The sequence below is a fragment of the Choloepus didactylus genome, chromosome 3 (assembly GCF_015220235.1).
Source record: "Choloepus didactylus isolate mChoDid1 chromosome 3, mChoDid1.pri, whole genome shotgun sequence".
In the NCBI taxonomy this organism is placed as follows: domain Eukaryota; kingdom Metazoa; phylum Chordata; class Mammalia; order Pilosa; family Megalonychidae; genus Choloepus; species Choloepus didactylus.
The window spans coordinates 180,223,722-180,239,771 of NC_051309.1; the positions used below are offsets into that span (position 1 = coordinate 180,223,722).

General features: G+C 36.8%; 1 protein-coding gene across 1 annotated transcript in view; it reads left to right on the forward strand.

Annotated features, from left to right (window-relative positions):
* Window positions 1-15,510, forward strand: part of CPE (carboxypeptidase E) — a 124,043-nt gene extending 108,533 nt beyond the window's left edge. The window contains exons 4-9 of the mRNA XM_037830964.1: window positions 986-1,103; window positions 2,323-2,505; window positions 4,900-5,039; window positions 9,619-9,718; window positions 12,426-12,544; window positions 14,684-15,510. Coding sequence (XP_037686892.1) covers window positions 986-1,103; window positions 2,323-2,505; window positions 4,900-5,039; window positions 9,619-9,718; window positions 12,426-12,544; window positions 14,684-14,782 — 759 coding nt within the window. The 3' untranslated portion in view covers window positions 14,783-15,510. The remainder of the gene's footprint in view (window positions 1-985; window positions 1,104-2,322; window positions 2,506-4,899; window positions 5,040-9,618; window positions 9,719-12,425; window positions 12,545-14,683) is intronic.
* Window positions 15,511-16,050: the final 540 nt, after the last annotated feature.

Here is a 16,050-nt window from a genome sequence, read left to right on the forward strand (position 1 = left end):
TTGTATATGAGAAGTTATTGCTAAACCCAGGATCACCTAGATTTTCTCCTATGTTATCTTCTAGAAATTGTATAGTTCTGTGTTTCACATTTACTTCCATGATCCATTTTGACTTAATATTTGTGAAAGGTATAAGGTGAGTGTCTAGATTCTTTCTTTTTTGCATGTGGATGTCAACTTGTTCCATCACTATTTGTTGAAAAAGTGATAAAGCTTTATTATCAAAGAGGTAATTGGGAATCTGAGAGTCTTACTATTTGCTATTAAAAACTCATCAAATAAAAGTGTCAAGTTCTTGGCACTTTATACAGATTAATTCTTCAGTATAAATTTTTTTTTCCTCCTGTGTTTTGCTTCCAAGATGTGAGGGGCCAGGAATCATTCAAAAAACTTAACACGAATTCCTGAAAGTTCTGCCTTTGCTTTAGAATTTAGTATGACCATCCCAAAGTATACTAATATTTTATTGTCAACTCTGAAAGCCGTAATATTCTTTTATAGGTACAATGTTTGAAGTAATGAAATGATTGGAGAAATAATAAACAAAAATAGAAAATAAGCTCTACCACATGTGTTTAGAGTTGACCACCATACAGCAAGAATGCTGATTCAACTATTTTCTCCTCATGTTATCTTTACTTATTATTAACAAATATTTGTGAACCACTACAGATGGGAGCTGTCCCAAAATTTGTTTCTTTCCAAGTCACAAAGACAGAAGAACTGGCAGCCCACAAAAGTAGAACTTTTAAGAGAATTTAAGAGCTTCTGAAATATTTTTAATTGTAAGCCTGAGATTGAGATGAAGAATGCTGCTTTCGCAGGAACCTTCTTTTGTGTGTATGAAAACAGCCATAGTATGTTGAAATCTGCCCAGCTTTCTTTTTTTTTTTTTTAACCTTTTCCATGTTGGTTCTATTGGTTAAGACTCCACACCATGGATCATTAAACACATAATCCTTTTAATCTCTCACCTTTGTTGCAGCTGGCTCCTGAGACCAAGGCTGTCATCCACTGGATCATGGATATTCCTTTTGTGCTCTCTGCCAACCTCCACGGAGGAGACCTCGTGGCCAATTACCCATATGATGAGACACGGAGTGGTAGGTATCCTTCCTGCTTCTTTAATTGGCTCTAGGTTTAAAGTTATTAAATGAGGGTTTATAGGATGATTTCTGTTATGTTCTTGAAAGGGGCCTGGTCACTGCATGATTTTGCATGTAGAAACATACATGTTTAACAGAAACTTCCTGTATTTCATGTGGTGCTGACATATCTATTTGGCAGAAAAGGACAGTAAATGTTTTCAAAAGTGTAGTTGAAGAGAAGCATGATCTTCACAGAATACTTAAGACGAGAGAGGGAGGAAGCAAAAGTCATAAACTTGGGTCATTCATGGTAAGAAGGACCCTGGTAAGAACAGATTACAGAAGTCATAGGTTCATATACAAGAAGGCTTAAAAATGGAGGCAGCTTCATGGAGTTTGATCAGGGCCCATTTGGAACTCAACCTGTCTTGTGCTCTCACAATTCTGCAATTGGAAACAGTTCTGGTGTCATCAAGGAGGGGAAGTGGCACTCTGTGTGTGTGTGTTTTTTTTTTTCCCCACTAATTTTAATTAAGATCCAGACAAAGCAAGTTTAAGCCAGATCTTTCTTAATTTTTGTTGCTCCAGGAAATTTCCTGCTTTGGACCCATTCTCAGGGGCCTTTGAAGAGTTAGCTCTTTGTAAACACTTGGATGATAATTTTAGATATTGTCAGTGAAACAACATTAACTAAATGTAGAGATCTTGTGGTTTGTTGATAGCTGGAAAACTTGTAGTCCTGGCATATTTTATTATATATGGATAAAATTGCAGTATATCAAAATATATGCTATTTTTTCCATTAGACCCACATGAAATTTTTAAAAGACTCTAGAATCACATACTGAAGAGTATGTGTGAGAGTAGTTCATAGTGTCTATGAAGTTGGTACAAGTGCCTTTTTTTTTTAAATTAAAAAATTTAACAACGGAAACCTCCTTGTTATCTCCTGAGGTCCAGTTTACTATGAGCTAATCATCTTTTTGTGTGAATTTTTCCATTCATAAGTAAGGTGTGCATTCTACCCTATTTCCATTTTGTAGTATTAGGAATGGAAGTTATATCACCAAAAGACTAGGTGTAATTGTCATGTACTTAAACCTTCAGCCTTTTCCACAGTGATGCAGCTGAAAAAGTAAATCAGCAAGAGGTCAACACTGAATCACTCTTCAGAAAGCATGCAGTGCTCTTAGTCAGAGTTGATTTCTTTAATCTTGGTGGATTCATTTTCTAGGTAGTGCTCATGAATACAGCTCCTGCCCAGATGATGCCATCTTCCAAAGCTTGGCTCGAGCATACTCTTCTTTTAACCCAGCCATGTCTGACCCCAATCGGCCACCATGTCGCAAAAATGATGATGACAGCAGCTTTGTCGATGGAACAACCAATGGTGGTGCTTGGTACAGTGTACCTGGAGGTGAGTTTCCATTTCTCTCTCTGATAATGTAATAGAGGCTCTAACGACCATTTAGCTTTAAAGAGTGGATTTAGATTTCGAGAATCTTTAGCCCTTCTAAATCATTAAGAAAAAGCCTGAACTCATAGTTCATCCATTAAAGTTGGTCAGTTTCCTGGTGAATGGTTACCATAACTTAGATTTTGTTGTTGTTGTTGTACTTGATGATTTTTTAATTGATGCTAATTCAAGAGACAAAGGAAAAGAACTGAAGATACCCATTGGGAAAATATTGTTAACTACTCTACTTTTCAAATTCTAGCCTTGGGGGATAAGACCAGCAGTCATGGACACTAAGAGCCATGGAATAATACTCGACTCTGCCAGGGACGAAGAGTGAAATGTAGAGATACCAAAATTTTTTTCTCTTTGCCTGAAAACAATTTTTTATGGTGCACCTGGAAATGAAAGAGAGACACAATTAGGGCAGTAGCAGCAAAAGCTAATTATAGGGTTTTTGGTTCATTTAACATGCTTAATTATGTTGAATTATATTCTGAAGAAAATATTCTTCCTGATTTTTTTTCTTCTTGATATATGTTTACTTCTGTTTTAATTTTTATTTTATATTTGGCTAGATCAAATTTAAGTCTTCTTTTTCCCCCTATAGATAGGGAAATAGAGTCTATATCAGATTAAGGAATTAGATTTAGATTATGTCAAATATAGCTGATGGGGAGTAATTTTATACTATAGTTTCTATAAGTAAACTTTAGAAATTCCTTTAGAATTACCCTTTTGCACAAATAGTGCTTTGCCTACAGAATATCAAGTGATTTATATTTGTTAAGTAGTAGTAATAATGATATTTATCTTCATCAATGATTATGTCCCAAAGTCAAACAGTAAAAGAAAGCTTTAAGTGTCTTTAGCTCCTTAGAAAATGAATAAAATCAGTGTCTTAGGTTGGGTTTCCAAGAAGTAGGGCCCGAGACAGGGATTTGGGTGCTCATGATTTATTGAAAGAGTACTCTTTAGGAAAAATCCTGTAAGGAAGTGAGTGAAGTCGTGTAAGGAAGGGGATAGAATGGAGTGAGAAAGGGGATAGAGTGGAGTAAGGAAGTGGATAGAGTAGAGCAAGGATGTGGTCTCAGGTCTATGGTGGAGGACGGCCAGGAGCATAAATCACAGGCAGCGTTGTCCCCTCTTGAGGCAAAGGGGCCAGCCTTTGGTAGCCCAATTTCAGTCAGTCTTTTGTTGTGGGAGGTCCCAGTGGGGTTTGGGAATATTTTAGTATTCTAGCTGCTAAAACAAGTACCTTACAATGGGTTGGCTTAACAACAGGAATTTATCGACTCATGGTTTCAGGAGCTAGTAGGTATTTTCTGACTGGCTGTCTCAATCTTTGGTGTTCCTTGACTTTTCCATGTCAGTGCACATGGAGGTGCCTTCTGCTTTCTCTTCCACTGACTTCCAGCTTCTGGCTGCTCTCCTGTGGTGTCCAATTTTCTTTGCTTATAAGGACTTCAGCTATATTGGATTAAGGCCCACCTTCATTCAGTTTGGGCACACCTTAATAAATGGGTTCACACGCATAGGACTGGAGGTTGGGACATGAACATGCCTTTTGTGGGGGACATGATTCAGTCCCCCGTGGGGGGAGGAGGGGGGGATGGAAGATGTAATCTCCCAAGTCAGGTGGCTCTCATCAGCAATTCTCTGGAAAAGTGGGGCAGCTATTAGCTCTTATAGCCATCACTTAGAGCAGCTGCGGGAAGGGTTCCCTGGCTCAGCAAAAGGAATCTGGTGAGACACCAACAGTATCCACTACTAATTTGAATCAGATTCAAATTAAAATGGTTCTGGATGCAGAATCTTTTCCTGGTGCAATTTGAAATATTGTTATCATTATACTTTATACACAGTAGACAGTGTTGAATTAATATGTAATATATTAACAAGACATAATAATTCAGGTATACACTGTAATATTGGTTGGATTTAAGAGAAAAATAGCATGTCAAGTGATCTCACATGACTCTTCAAGTTCTTTCCTGATAGAAATGTAGGCTTAAAGGGATGTGCATTTCTTTAATAAGTCAACAAGGATCAATTCTGTACCCTGTTCTCTTGACCTTGAGGCCCCTTCCAGCAACGGGGAACAACAGCACCCCACAGCAGCAATACCTTAAGCTGAGTGATTGCTTAAGGACCAGAGAGAGTTTGTGCTTTTGAGGTAATAACCACTCTCTGAAGTATGTAGGTGATTGCCCTTGTGGTTTTCCATGGACTTTCTAAAATGCCCTGGTTGGTTTTGATCTTTCACATGGTGCTTGGTTCAGCAGAATGGCCTGTGCAGTACAGAGTTTTAGTCACCACATGCACGTTTTGACTTTCCATTCTGTGCTTTGGCAGGAATGCAGGACTTCAATTACCTCAGCAGCAACTGTTTCGAGATCACTGTGGAACTTAGCTGTGAGAAGTTCCCACCTGAAGAGACTCTGAAGAGCTACTGGGAGGATAACAAAAACTCCCTCATTAGCTACCTCGAGCAGGTAAACACCATCTCCAGCAGAAAATGGTGTATTTAAGAGCATTTAAACCTGGTATATGATAGCCTACAGAGAGGAATACAGTCCAGCTGGGTCCATCTGACCCAGAATAAGGATGCCATTTTTAGAAAACAGGTATCAGTAGCAGTTCAATTAGGTTTTCATTTTTCAGCTCTTTGCCTGCAAAGCCTTGACAGTCTTCAAATTCCATTCTGTATGTGGCCATTTACATCTAAAGTCAAATGGAGTAATGTTAATTTCATGTACCAGCAGAAAATAATAAAAATTATTTTGACATAAATAAGTGCTGTTAAATAAGCATGTAACTATTTATATGCATATATACACATACAAAACCAATACATTTTTAAAATGTTAAATCAGCTCAAGAATTATTTTACACATGTCATATATCCATATATCTTATCAAAATGGACCATCTTCATGGTATGGATTCACTGCTGATTGGACAGTGATTAAGGAACCTCCATTCCACAGGATTTTTTCAGTCAGTGGAATCCTACTGCATACTGGTATAAAAAAGGTAATTTTCAACAACAAAGCCTAAGGATAATTAGCCACACTGACCCTAAAACAACTTTGTTGGGAATCTCTGTGGAATGTCTCCTTTGAGGAGAGCTACATTTGAATGCGTCTTCCTAGAACTAAGTTATTTGCAAAATGTATTTTTGGGTACAGGAATTAAGATGGGGCTATTTGGTGTGTTCTCCACTTAAATATAAAGAATGCTTCCTGAATACAATGACTTTCATTTTATTTATATATAATTTTTCAACAAAAAATTTATTCAACTGTTTTCCTGTTCAGGGTACCATGGAGGCACTGGGGTAGTTGACTGCCCTCAAGGTTTCATATTAATGGGGATTCAGAGACAGGAATAACTACTCATGAGAGGATGGTAAATGCTAAAAATAAGGGCTAGTAACAAGGAATGATGGCAGTACACAGAAAGATCTCTAATCCAGTTGTGGGGATTCAGAAAAGGCTTTCTGGAACTATAATATGAGATTTACTATAGTGGAGGACGACAAGGTCATCACTCTGTTCTACAATTGTAAAACAGGTTCAGATGCTGCTTAAGTCCACTCTTTGTTCTTGAGGAAAAAGATGATATGAACAGAATAAAACACAAATGCATGCCATCAGGAAAGAGGAGCCTATTTGTCACATTTATTGTGGCAGGTGGGCATGCATCCAGTTTGTCTAATATTTATAGCAATTTTTGTAAAAATAGACTGGAAAGAAGAGGGACCAGGTCATATAGCCCTGTTCTATATCTTATCAATGTTGTGGTGCAAGCTGTGTAGATGCAACAGTGGTGCTTACAATGAGCTCACACAGCTTGCCTTGTAGAGCATCCCAGTTTATGGAACCAAAGGTTGATGAAAGATCAGTGAAGACTGCCAGAAGTTCTGTGTTGTAATTGTTTTCTTGACATTGAAACAAGGTATGATGGTGATTAGTAAGTAAACATCTGGGCCTAAAATATAAGTGTGGATTAGTTTACAACTCATGGAAAATTGGTTGAGCGAAACTTCCTTGCAAAGTTTTAAAGAGATGTTTGCAGGAACAGGAATTGTAAAATTAATTAGGGTAAATAGTTTTGCTATGGAGAAGAGCCTCCCACTCCGGGTAGCTTCAGAACAGTTTAGTGTTTCTCAAAGAGTGGTTCCTGGGCACCTGCATCAGAATCATGTAGGGCTGTTTTTAAAATGAGTTTCCTGTCCCACCACTGAATCATACTGTCCTCAGGGAAGAACCCAAGAATCTCCATTTTCAGCAAGCTCCCTGGGTAGTACCTGGGTAATTGAGTATTTGAGAGTTACTGATATAAACAATCTTAGCAACAGGAAATAATCTCCCAGATGATTTTGTAGCCTTGGTTGATTGAAATATCCTGGAATCTGGGGAGAGATCATTATGGGGGTGGGGGGAAAGTGTAGGAAAAAAGCTTCTCCAGTCATGAGTGAAATGTGAACTTCTATGATTTCCTTTGTAAAAACTATAAAGTAACAGTGTTTTCCTATCTGTATTCACGCATGGTTGTGATAGCCACTAAACTTCCATCAAGAAATATTACTACAGTGAAATTTTTCGAATAGGAAAGTCATGCCCCATAATTGGCATATACAGTTGCCAAACTGTATATGGTAGTGTAACTCTTGGGTTCCAAAGGCACAAAAAAGTAAAGTCATGAATATTAACTGGGTACACTTGTGCCTAATATAGGTGAACTGTATGTTTTTGCAGTGATTATTTGACTTATTTTCTAAAGATAAGGAAATTTACAGCTTTTATTTCTCTAAGGTTTATAGTATGGACAATAATACGATAATAGTGCGTCAAGATGGATAAAATGTTTATGAATAAATAACTCCTCTTTAACAAGCCAGGTTCTTTCTGAATTTCCTTGAATAGTCTTTTTATGTTAAGAATTGTAAAAGTTGTATTTAATCTCTGGTTTTCTGCTCCATTCCATCTCTATGTGTATCCTTCCTCCTCTTCACAATTTTTCTGATTGGCAACCACTCCCTCACCTTTGAATTTCATTTGGCAAGCAAATTTTCACATTTCCATGACTAAGTTTCAATCTATTTCAATTTTCCTTGGCTAATTCATTAATGATTCTTGGGGAAAAAGCAAAAATTTAGTAGGTCTTAAAAATGTTTTTGTTTAAAAAATATATTTACTCTCTTTACAGTATACTGTTTGCCAATAAAATTGTTCATTATTATTGATAACATATGTAGCTTTTTAACATTTGTAAATTGCCTTTAGGGGAAAGAATTACATGTTACTTCTGCAGTGCAAAAGATATTGCTGATAACCAGGAACATCTTTTTGATAAATCATTCTCACTGTCAAATTTGTTCTCTGATGATAAAGAGATACCTGAGATATATAGTACATTCTGTAGAGAAATATTCAAATATCATCAGTAGCAAAAGACAATTTATTTTCCTAGGGCCATATTGGGTGAAGAGCAACTTGAGCCTTTGGGTCATCAGGGCATATTTTGTTGATAGTCAAGCTCAATAGATTACCATTTAATATTATAGAAGGGGTAATTTCTTAAAGCCTGCATATCTGCATCTGAGCCAGGCCAGGTTGAAATTTAACTGACTGTAACTTCAAACATATATTAATTTAGGTGAATTGTGGTTTCAAACTACAGAGAAAAGCTGTTTTTGTAGTTCACATACAATAGTTAGTTAATGACTGCAACTTAATTCAGGGGATTATTCTCAATAGCAACTCTTCCATTTTCTATCTAAATCAGTATCCAATTTTCAGTTATGAAGTTTGCTGGTCTTTTATGACACATTTCCATCTAAAATAATATTGTTCGTGGGTTTAATGCAGAAGTAGTCAGAGGAGATACCTTTTTTTAAAAAGTAGTTTTATTCAGAGATATTCCAAAGTGTACAACCAGTGACTTTTAGTATAGTCACAGAATTGTGCATTCATAACCATAATCAATTTTAGAGCATTTTCGTTACTCCAAAAGGAAAAACCCTGTACCCCTCAGTAGTCACCTCTCAGTCCCTCTATCCTCCCCAACCCTATATAATCACTAATCTATTTCTATGTCTGTAGATTTATTTATATTTACATTATATATAAGTGAAATCATACAATATATAGTACATTGTGTCTGGTTTCTTTCACTTAGCATAATGTTTTTTTAAAAAAATTATTGTTTTCTTTTTTAATTAGAGAAGTTGTAGGCTTTCTGAGAAGTCATGTAAAAAATATGATGTTCCTATATACCTCCCTGCTGTTGACACTTTCCATTAGTGTGGTACCTTTACAATTGATGAACGAATATTAAAATATCCCTGTTAGCTATAGTCCATAGTTTACATTAAGTGTATATTCCCCCACATACCTCCCTATTATTAACCCCTTGTATTAGTGGCATACATTTGTTAAAATTCATGAAAGAACATTCTTGTACTATTAACTACAGTCCACAATCCACAACAGGGTTCACTGTTATACAGTCCCATGTTTTATCTTATAACTTTTATTCTAGTAACAGGACCCAAAACTTCCCCTTTCAACCACATTTGCATGAATAATTCAGCACCGACAAACACATGCACAATAATGTGCTACTATCCCACCACAGAGGATATATCATTTATCTAAAATGAACAGGTATTGAAGGGCTATAATGTAATGTTCTTGTTAACTGACAGTGGCCATATAAGGTATAAACAGCTAACTAAATTTAAAAGAGAGAGAGAAAGTGATGAAATATGCTTAAGAATAGAACTTTAAAAAAATGACAGACTTATTTTTGATGGTTCAGAAGGTACATCAAAGTCTGTCTTTGACTCACGACAAGATATGAATTTTCAGTCTGTTACTTCTCATTTGTCCATTTAAGAAAAAGCAGAATAAAGACTGCACAAAAATTCAGTGGACTTTTGAGCATGTTTATATTCTTAAACAGTGGGCATATACAGCAGTTTGCTAGAAAATAAGGAGACTTGATATGAAACATATTTTTAGGTCATGTCTAATACGAATTTTTGGTGGTTCTTGACCTTCACAGATACACCGAGGAGTTAAAGGATTTGTCCGAGACCTTCAGGGTAACCCAATTGCGAATGCGACAATCTCCGTGGAAGGAATAGACCATGATGTCACATCTGGTGGGTGCCATGTGCCGGGATATGGAGGTTCCGGCATTACACACTAAGCATGGTTACGTATCATAATTGTAATTATTATAAAAGTCGAAACAAAGCAATTAAATGCTTCGTACCTCTTTATGCCCTCTCTCCCTCAGCTATGATCTAGTTAAGTCTTATTAGTGGGAGCAGGTCAGGAGGAATCAAACTCAGGATGGCTGCTGCGTTTCGTAATCGGGGTGCAGCAGATGACGCCTTCCCTCAGCGATTTCACCCGAGAGCCGCGAGATGGCGCCACCCACTGCAGCGTCTTTGTAGTTCTTCAGGCAAAGGAAAATGAGCTGGTTGGAGTTCAAATGCCAGTTCCTTTTATCTCTCTCAAGAAGTGCTAACGAACTGTGACTTGGTGGACAGCAGGAGGGAGCAAAAGGAGTAGCAAAGAAGATAACTACTAGCATTTGTGTGTCTAGGATTTCTCATACATTTCTTCATTTAATCTTTATAATAAATCCATTTTTTACTCATGAGGAAAGTGAGGCTCAGAGAAGTTAAATAACTTATTCAAGGTTAAATAGGATGTGACAGAGTTGAAGTATAATGTTAGTTATTTCTAGTTTTAAAGCCCTATTTCTAATTTCCCAGTTTGGGGAAAATGATGTTATTTTCCTGGCAAATCCACCTGCTCTTGTTAATAAACATCTATCCAGCTCACTTTAGTTTAACTCTCATCTGTTGGGCTCTTTTCAACAATAACAAAAGCAACAACAACAATTTACATTTAACTATGAATGCTTTGTATATTTCCACATCTTATAATTAGTTAACCTTTAACTTATTTCCCAAACCACTCAATACCATTACCTCTTTCTTAACCTCCACATCTATAACTTGGATTTTTTTTAAAAATCCTTAAATGTGTCCTCTAAAGAGCCATTCATTTATTCACTCAACAAATATTTATCAATAATCTACTAAGTCCCAGCAGACCTTTCCCAACCAACATACCAGAATCTGCCAGGATACTGCTTCCCTTAATCCTGCAGGAGGGGTTTCTGAAAGACAGAACCCAGGCCTTTGTCCCCTCTGGCCACGAGAAGGCTCTTCTATCTGTTAAACTTTGTGTGCCGTACAATTATTATCTTCTCTGCATTCCATGATGTTAAAAGTCGAGGAGAACCTAACCAAGAAATACATAGAAAGAGAAGATCTGAGGAGTGGGCTCTGGGACACTTCAGCTTTTGGAGGACAGGGTTATAAGGTGGAGCCATCAAGTGAGTCTAAGGTACAAGCCGGAAGAAAAGTTGTCTTGGAAGCCCAATGAAAAGTGTTTCAAGAAGGAGGGAATGATTAAAAAGTGTCCAGTTAGATGAAACTTGTGAATGAACCACTGGATTTAGCAGTCTGGAGGATCTTGACAAAAATCTGTTTCAGTGGAGTGGTAGGTATTCGATTGGAGCAGGTCCAAGAATGAATGAGAGATGAGACATTAGAGGCAGAGAGTATTGACAAATCTTTCCAGAAATTTTGCTAAGAAACAAAGCAGAGAAATGAGGTACTAGCTGAAGAGGAATTTGGAGGTCTAGAGGTAGATTGGAAGATGTGATGTTGGCATCTTATTTGTTTCCAATTGTTTCCATATGACTGAAATAAGATGTAAAGTATCAGCTGAGAGGGAGGATGAGCAGGATGCATTAGAGGTGTTAGGAAAAAGGTGGGAGTATGACGTGTCCTGTATGACTTGTTACTCAAAGGGCGGCTCCCTACCAGTGGCTTTGGCATCACCCCGAAGCAGAATCCCAGGCCTACCCCAGAACTACTGGATCAGAATGTACATTTTACCAAGATTCGCTAGTGACTATTGAGGATCTAGGAAAGTGAGAGGGTGTCTGGTCTAGGGATATGTAGAAGGAAGGTGGGACAGTGCAATGGCTCATTTGGTGTTTCTGAATTGGAGACAGAACAGATCTGCATTGGTGTGTTTTCTCCAGCAACTTGCAGTCACCTGGGGGCAGATACAGACTAGAAAGAGAGTTGGAAATATCTGAGGTTGGTGGTTTGCCAGGCATGTACAACCAAGGGAGAAGAGCAAATGAGCTGAAGGCATATGCACGAGAGTAATGATAATGGTGGGCCATGCAATCTGATCCAGGTTAGAGGGAACTTCGGATATGTAGGGAGTGAAAGGGAGTGAAACATAACTCTGCTTTGCTTAAGAATTCTCTGGAGAGCTTGTTGAAAATGCAGTTCCTAGAATGCACTCCAGACCAACATGTACTGAATCTTTGGAAATCTAAATTTCTAACAAGGGCCTCAAGGGTTTCTGAGGAGGCTATCTTTCGGCCACACTTGGTGAAACGCTAGTCTAGACCTTCAGATCATCAGACTTACCTGGCAAGAATCAAAACATGGTGCCCAGAGGCTCTGACCTCACTGCTTGTGAACTTTATATATCTTTTCATTTATGTTACTCTTGGCATGATTAGAAGAGCCATCATCTGAGATTTATTAGACGATTTAACATTAATGTATAAAATAGCTATGAAAAATGAGGCTCTGTAGAGAGAGCTTTACAGTCTTTTTAATGGAATTTCATCAAATTTCACATATATCTACTTAAAAATTAGGGACTCAAATCAAGTTGAACTAAGGCATATTGGGTATTTTTTGGATTCTGTAATTCTGTATTTCACATTTGTATCTTGTGATTTGACGTTCTTTTTCCCTTTAGCGAATGATGGTGATTACTGGAGGTTGCTTGTACCTGGAAACTATAAACTTACAGCCTCAGCTCCAGGTTATCTGGCAATAACAAAGAAAGTGGCTGTTCCTTATAGCCCTGCTGTTGGGGTAAGTAATAACAATAATACTTTAGATTTATAAAGCAGTTACCATGTGTCAGGCATAGTTAAGTGATTTATATGCAATCTTTGTAACAACTCTAGGATGTAGGTTCCATTATTATCCCCATTTACCAGATGAGAAAACTGAAACCCAGGGAAGTTAAGTGGCTTCCCCTAGGTTTCTGTGGATGATTTAATACCACCCAGTGTGGAACTCCATTATTGATTTTAAAGTGATTTACAGCAAGAAAATCAAATGAAACCTTAAAAAATATTAAACACTTATTTGCTGACCTTGATTTCAATCTAAATGGGATTCTGCCCCATTAGTCTTTTTATCTCTGACACCTGACACAATGCCTTACTAAATATTTGAACAAATAAATGATGCCAGCAAGATAATTTTAGGCTGTTCCTGGTTTGCTAATGCTGCCTTTTCACAAAACACCAGAAATGGATCGGCTTTTATAAAGGGGATTTATTTGGTTACAAAGTTACAGTCTTAAGGCCATAAAGTGTCCAAGATAAGACATCAACAATCGGGTACCTTCACTGGAGGATGGCCAATGGCATCCAGAAAACCTCTGTTGGCTGGGAAGGCACGTGGCTGGCATCTGTTCCAGAGTTCTGGTTTCAAAATGGCTTTCTCCCAGGACATTCTTCTCTCAGCTCCTGTGTGTTCTTCAAAGTGTCCCTCTTGGCTGTAGCAAGCTCACTCCTTCTGTCTGAGCTTATGTAGTACTCCAGTAAACTAATCAAGGCCTACACTGAATGGGTGGGGCCACACCTCCTTGGAAACTATCCAATCAGAGTTATCACAGACAGTTGGGTTGGTCACATCTCCATGGAAACATCCAATCGAAGAATCACAATCTAATCAACACTAATACATCTGCCTACACAAGATTGCATCAAAGTTATTGTCATTTTGGGGCACATAATACATTCAAACTGGCACATAAGCATTAACCAAACATTTATGAAGCACCAACACTGAGCAAGGATCTCTATGATAAACACTACCATAAACTACATCTTATTTAAGTAGAAATCATTAATGTTGTTTTGAAGGTGATGGTAATGAGACCAAAACTTTTCTAAGAGCAGAGTTTTACTCTTTTCTTAGTATTCCATTAATGGGTCCTTGTGATAGCCTACAGAATTTCCAATCGTAAAGCTTATTTAAAAAGAATTTATTTGTATTTGTGTTTATGCATCCAAAGTTTGCAGCTATTTTCTTTTTGATTTTTGCAAAGACAGTATCTTGATTTTTTTAACTGGTGCTTTGGTTTTGATTTTGTGAACATGTACATTAGACTGTGTATGTATTAAAATCAGGAGGTAAGTTTGGAAAAATTTAATCTCGGGAAAAGTAGCTCCAGAAACAGGTTGTAAAATGTCAAGTATTTCAATCCTTAACCTTTCTAACATGTTTGTTAAAAGATGATGTTGAGTGTAAATAACTATGGGTCAACTGGCCAAATCAAGGAACTCTTAGTTCCATCTGGAATGAGGGAATAGAATAGCTAGAGGGCCTGAGGAGAGTTGTGGGGCTACATATTTTGAACCACCCATTATGTGGAAATGTATGGGTTCTCCGTTAACTTGATGAAGACTCCCAGTTCACAAGAGTTGAGTTCCTGGGTCACTGACTTCTGCGGTGGTTTGGAAATACATATGATTCCATCAGTTGTTTTAACAGATTCAAGATAACTGTAAACTAGAACCTTGTTGGGTGGGACACAGGACACTGAACTGTTCAGTGTCTCTGTACAGTTCCCAGGCTTTTAGGAGAAAATTCAAGGTTGACAGGAGAAACTCACTGAATATTCAAAGGCAGAAAACTAATTACAAATTATTTTCTAGAAATAGAAAAAAGACTAGGGCACGGGATTTTGTTTAACTATAACTGCCTTTAAATAATCCTACAAACCTATTAGATCAAAGCACATTTCAAACATAATGGCATTTGATTTTTTTTTTTTTTTCCTGAAAGTATCTTTTTGTCTCTCACTAGAGGTTTTTTAGCATTTACTTTAATTCAAGTGTCTGGATTGAACTTGTTCTACAGTTGCTCTTACTTTTTAATTTCAGTTTCTAAAACTAATTATACAGTTTGATATTTTTTCTTGATTTTTTCCTTTAGGTTGATTTTGAACTGGAGTCATTTTCTGAAAGGAAAGAAGAAGAAAAGGAAGAATTGATGGAATGGTGGAAAATGATGTCAGAAACTTTAAATTTTTAAAAGACTTATAATTAGCTACTTTTAATCTATCATATATTACATAGGATGACATAAGGTGGCCATTTTCTTTTAGATTTTGTGCAGTTAATATTTAACAGTGATTTATTTTTAGTCATTAACTATTAATTGGCATTATTTAAAATACATACTTAGACTTTCAGGTATAAATATAAGAACTTGATCTATTGCATTCTCTTATATAACAATCATTTTCATATATATTATGTGGAGTACTGTAGAAAAGATTTAAGTAAACTTGACAGCTTAAACTTAAATGCAATATTCCACGTGTTATTTACAATACAGAACTTTTGAGTATTTCTAGCTTTTAAAAATTAGTGAAGTCCTTCTAATGTAATTGGTGACAGTGTCACATGAATGCCGTTAAAAAGGTCAACAAGATACAGCTTGGGATTGTGAGCACTATATTGCAAGAATTTTAAATAGTTCACTATAAATTGTCATTTGTCCCTTGTGCTAACTAGCTATGTAAGCATGATCTTGTTAATGCATTTTTGATGGGAAGAAAATGTGAATGTTTACCCAGAAGTTTTATGAAAGGAATAAAAATTGACTTCTTGCTTGTACATATAGGGATAATGCAGGTATAATATTTAGCCTGTTAACTTTACTTCAAGTTTTGGGGTTTTCTCGTGGTTGTAGGTTGGTCTAGACTTGCATTCTGAATGAATAAAGGTAAAAAAAAAAAAAAAAATTCTTCTTCTGTATTTCAATTTTCTATGATTTTTGGTCTAGTGTTGTGGTCACATGATGAAAACAAAATTCCCTTAGCAGTGGTTTCTTATTTGTCTATCCTTTACATTTTTTAATTTGTTAACTGCCTGCTGTATGTCAAGTGCTGTGCAGACTCTGTCTATATATCATAGTAGATAAAATATTCTGATTCCATGGATCTTATGAACCATTTGTGGACACAGACACCGAATACATATACACAAAAATTAATATGTAATTATCCATTGTGATGAGTAGATGAAAGGAAAGAATAGATGGCTCAGGGAAGGAATGACAAAGCAACTAACTTTGAATGAGGTTGGTCGGGATGACTTTTAATGAATGTGAATACAAGCCCCGACATAAAATATGAGTAGGAGAGAGTGATGCAGAGTAATGAGTATAGAGATAGTGTAGTATAGTGTGTGTGTGTGTGTAGGGTGGGAGGTGATCCATGTTCCAGGTACAAGTTTTTATTAAAATAGTACTAACTTCTGTAATAACAGACCTCAAAATATATAACAGCTTGAACA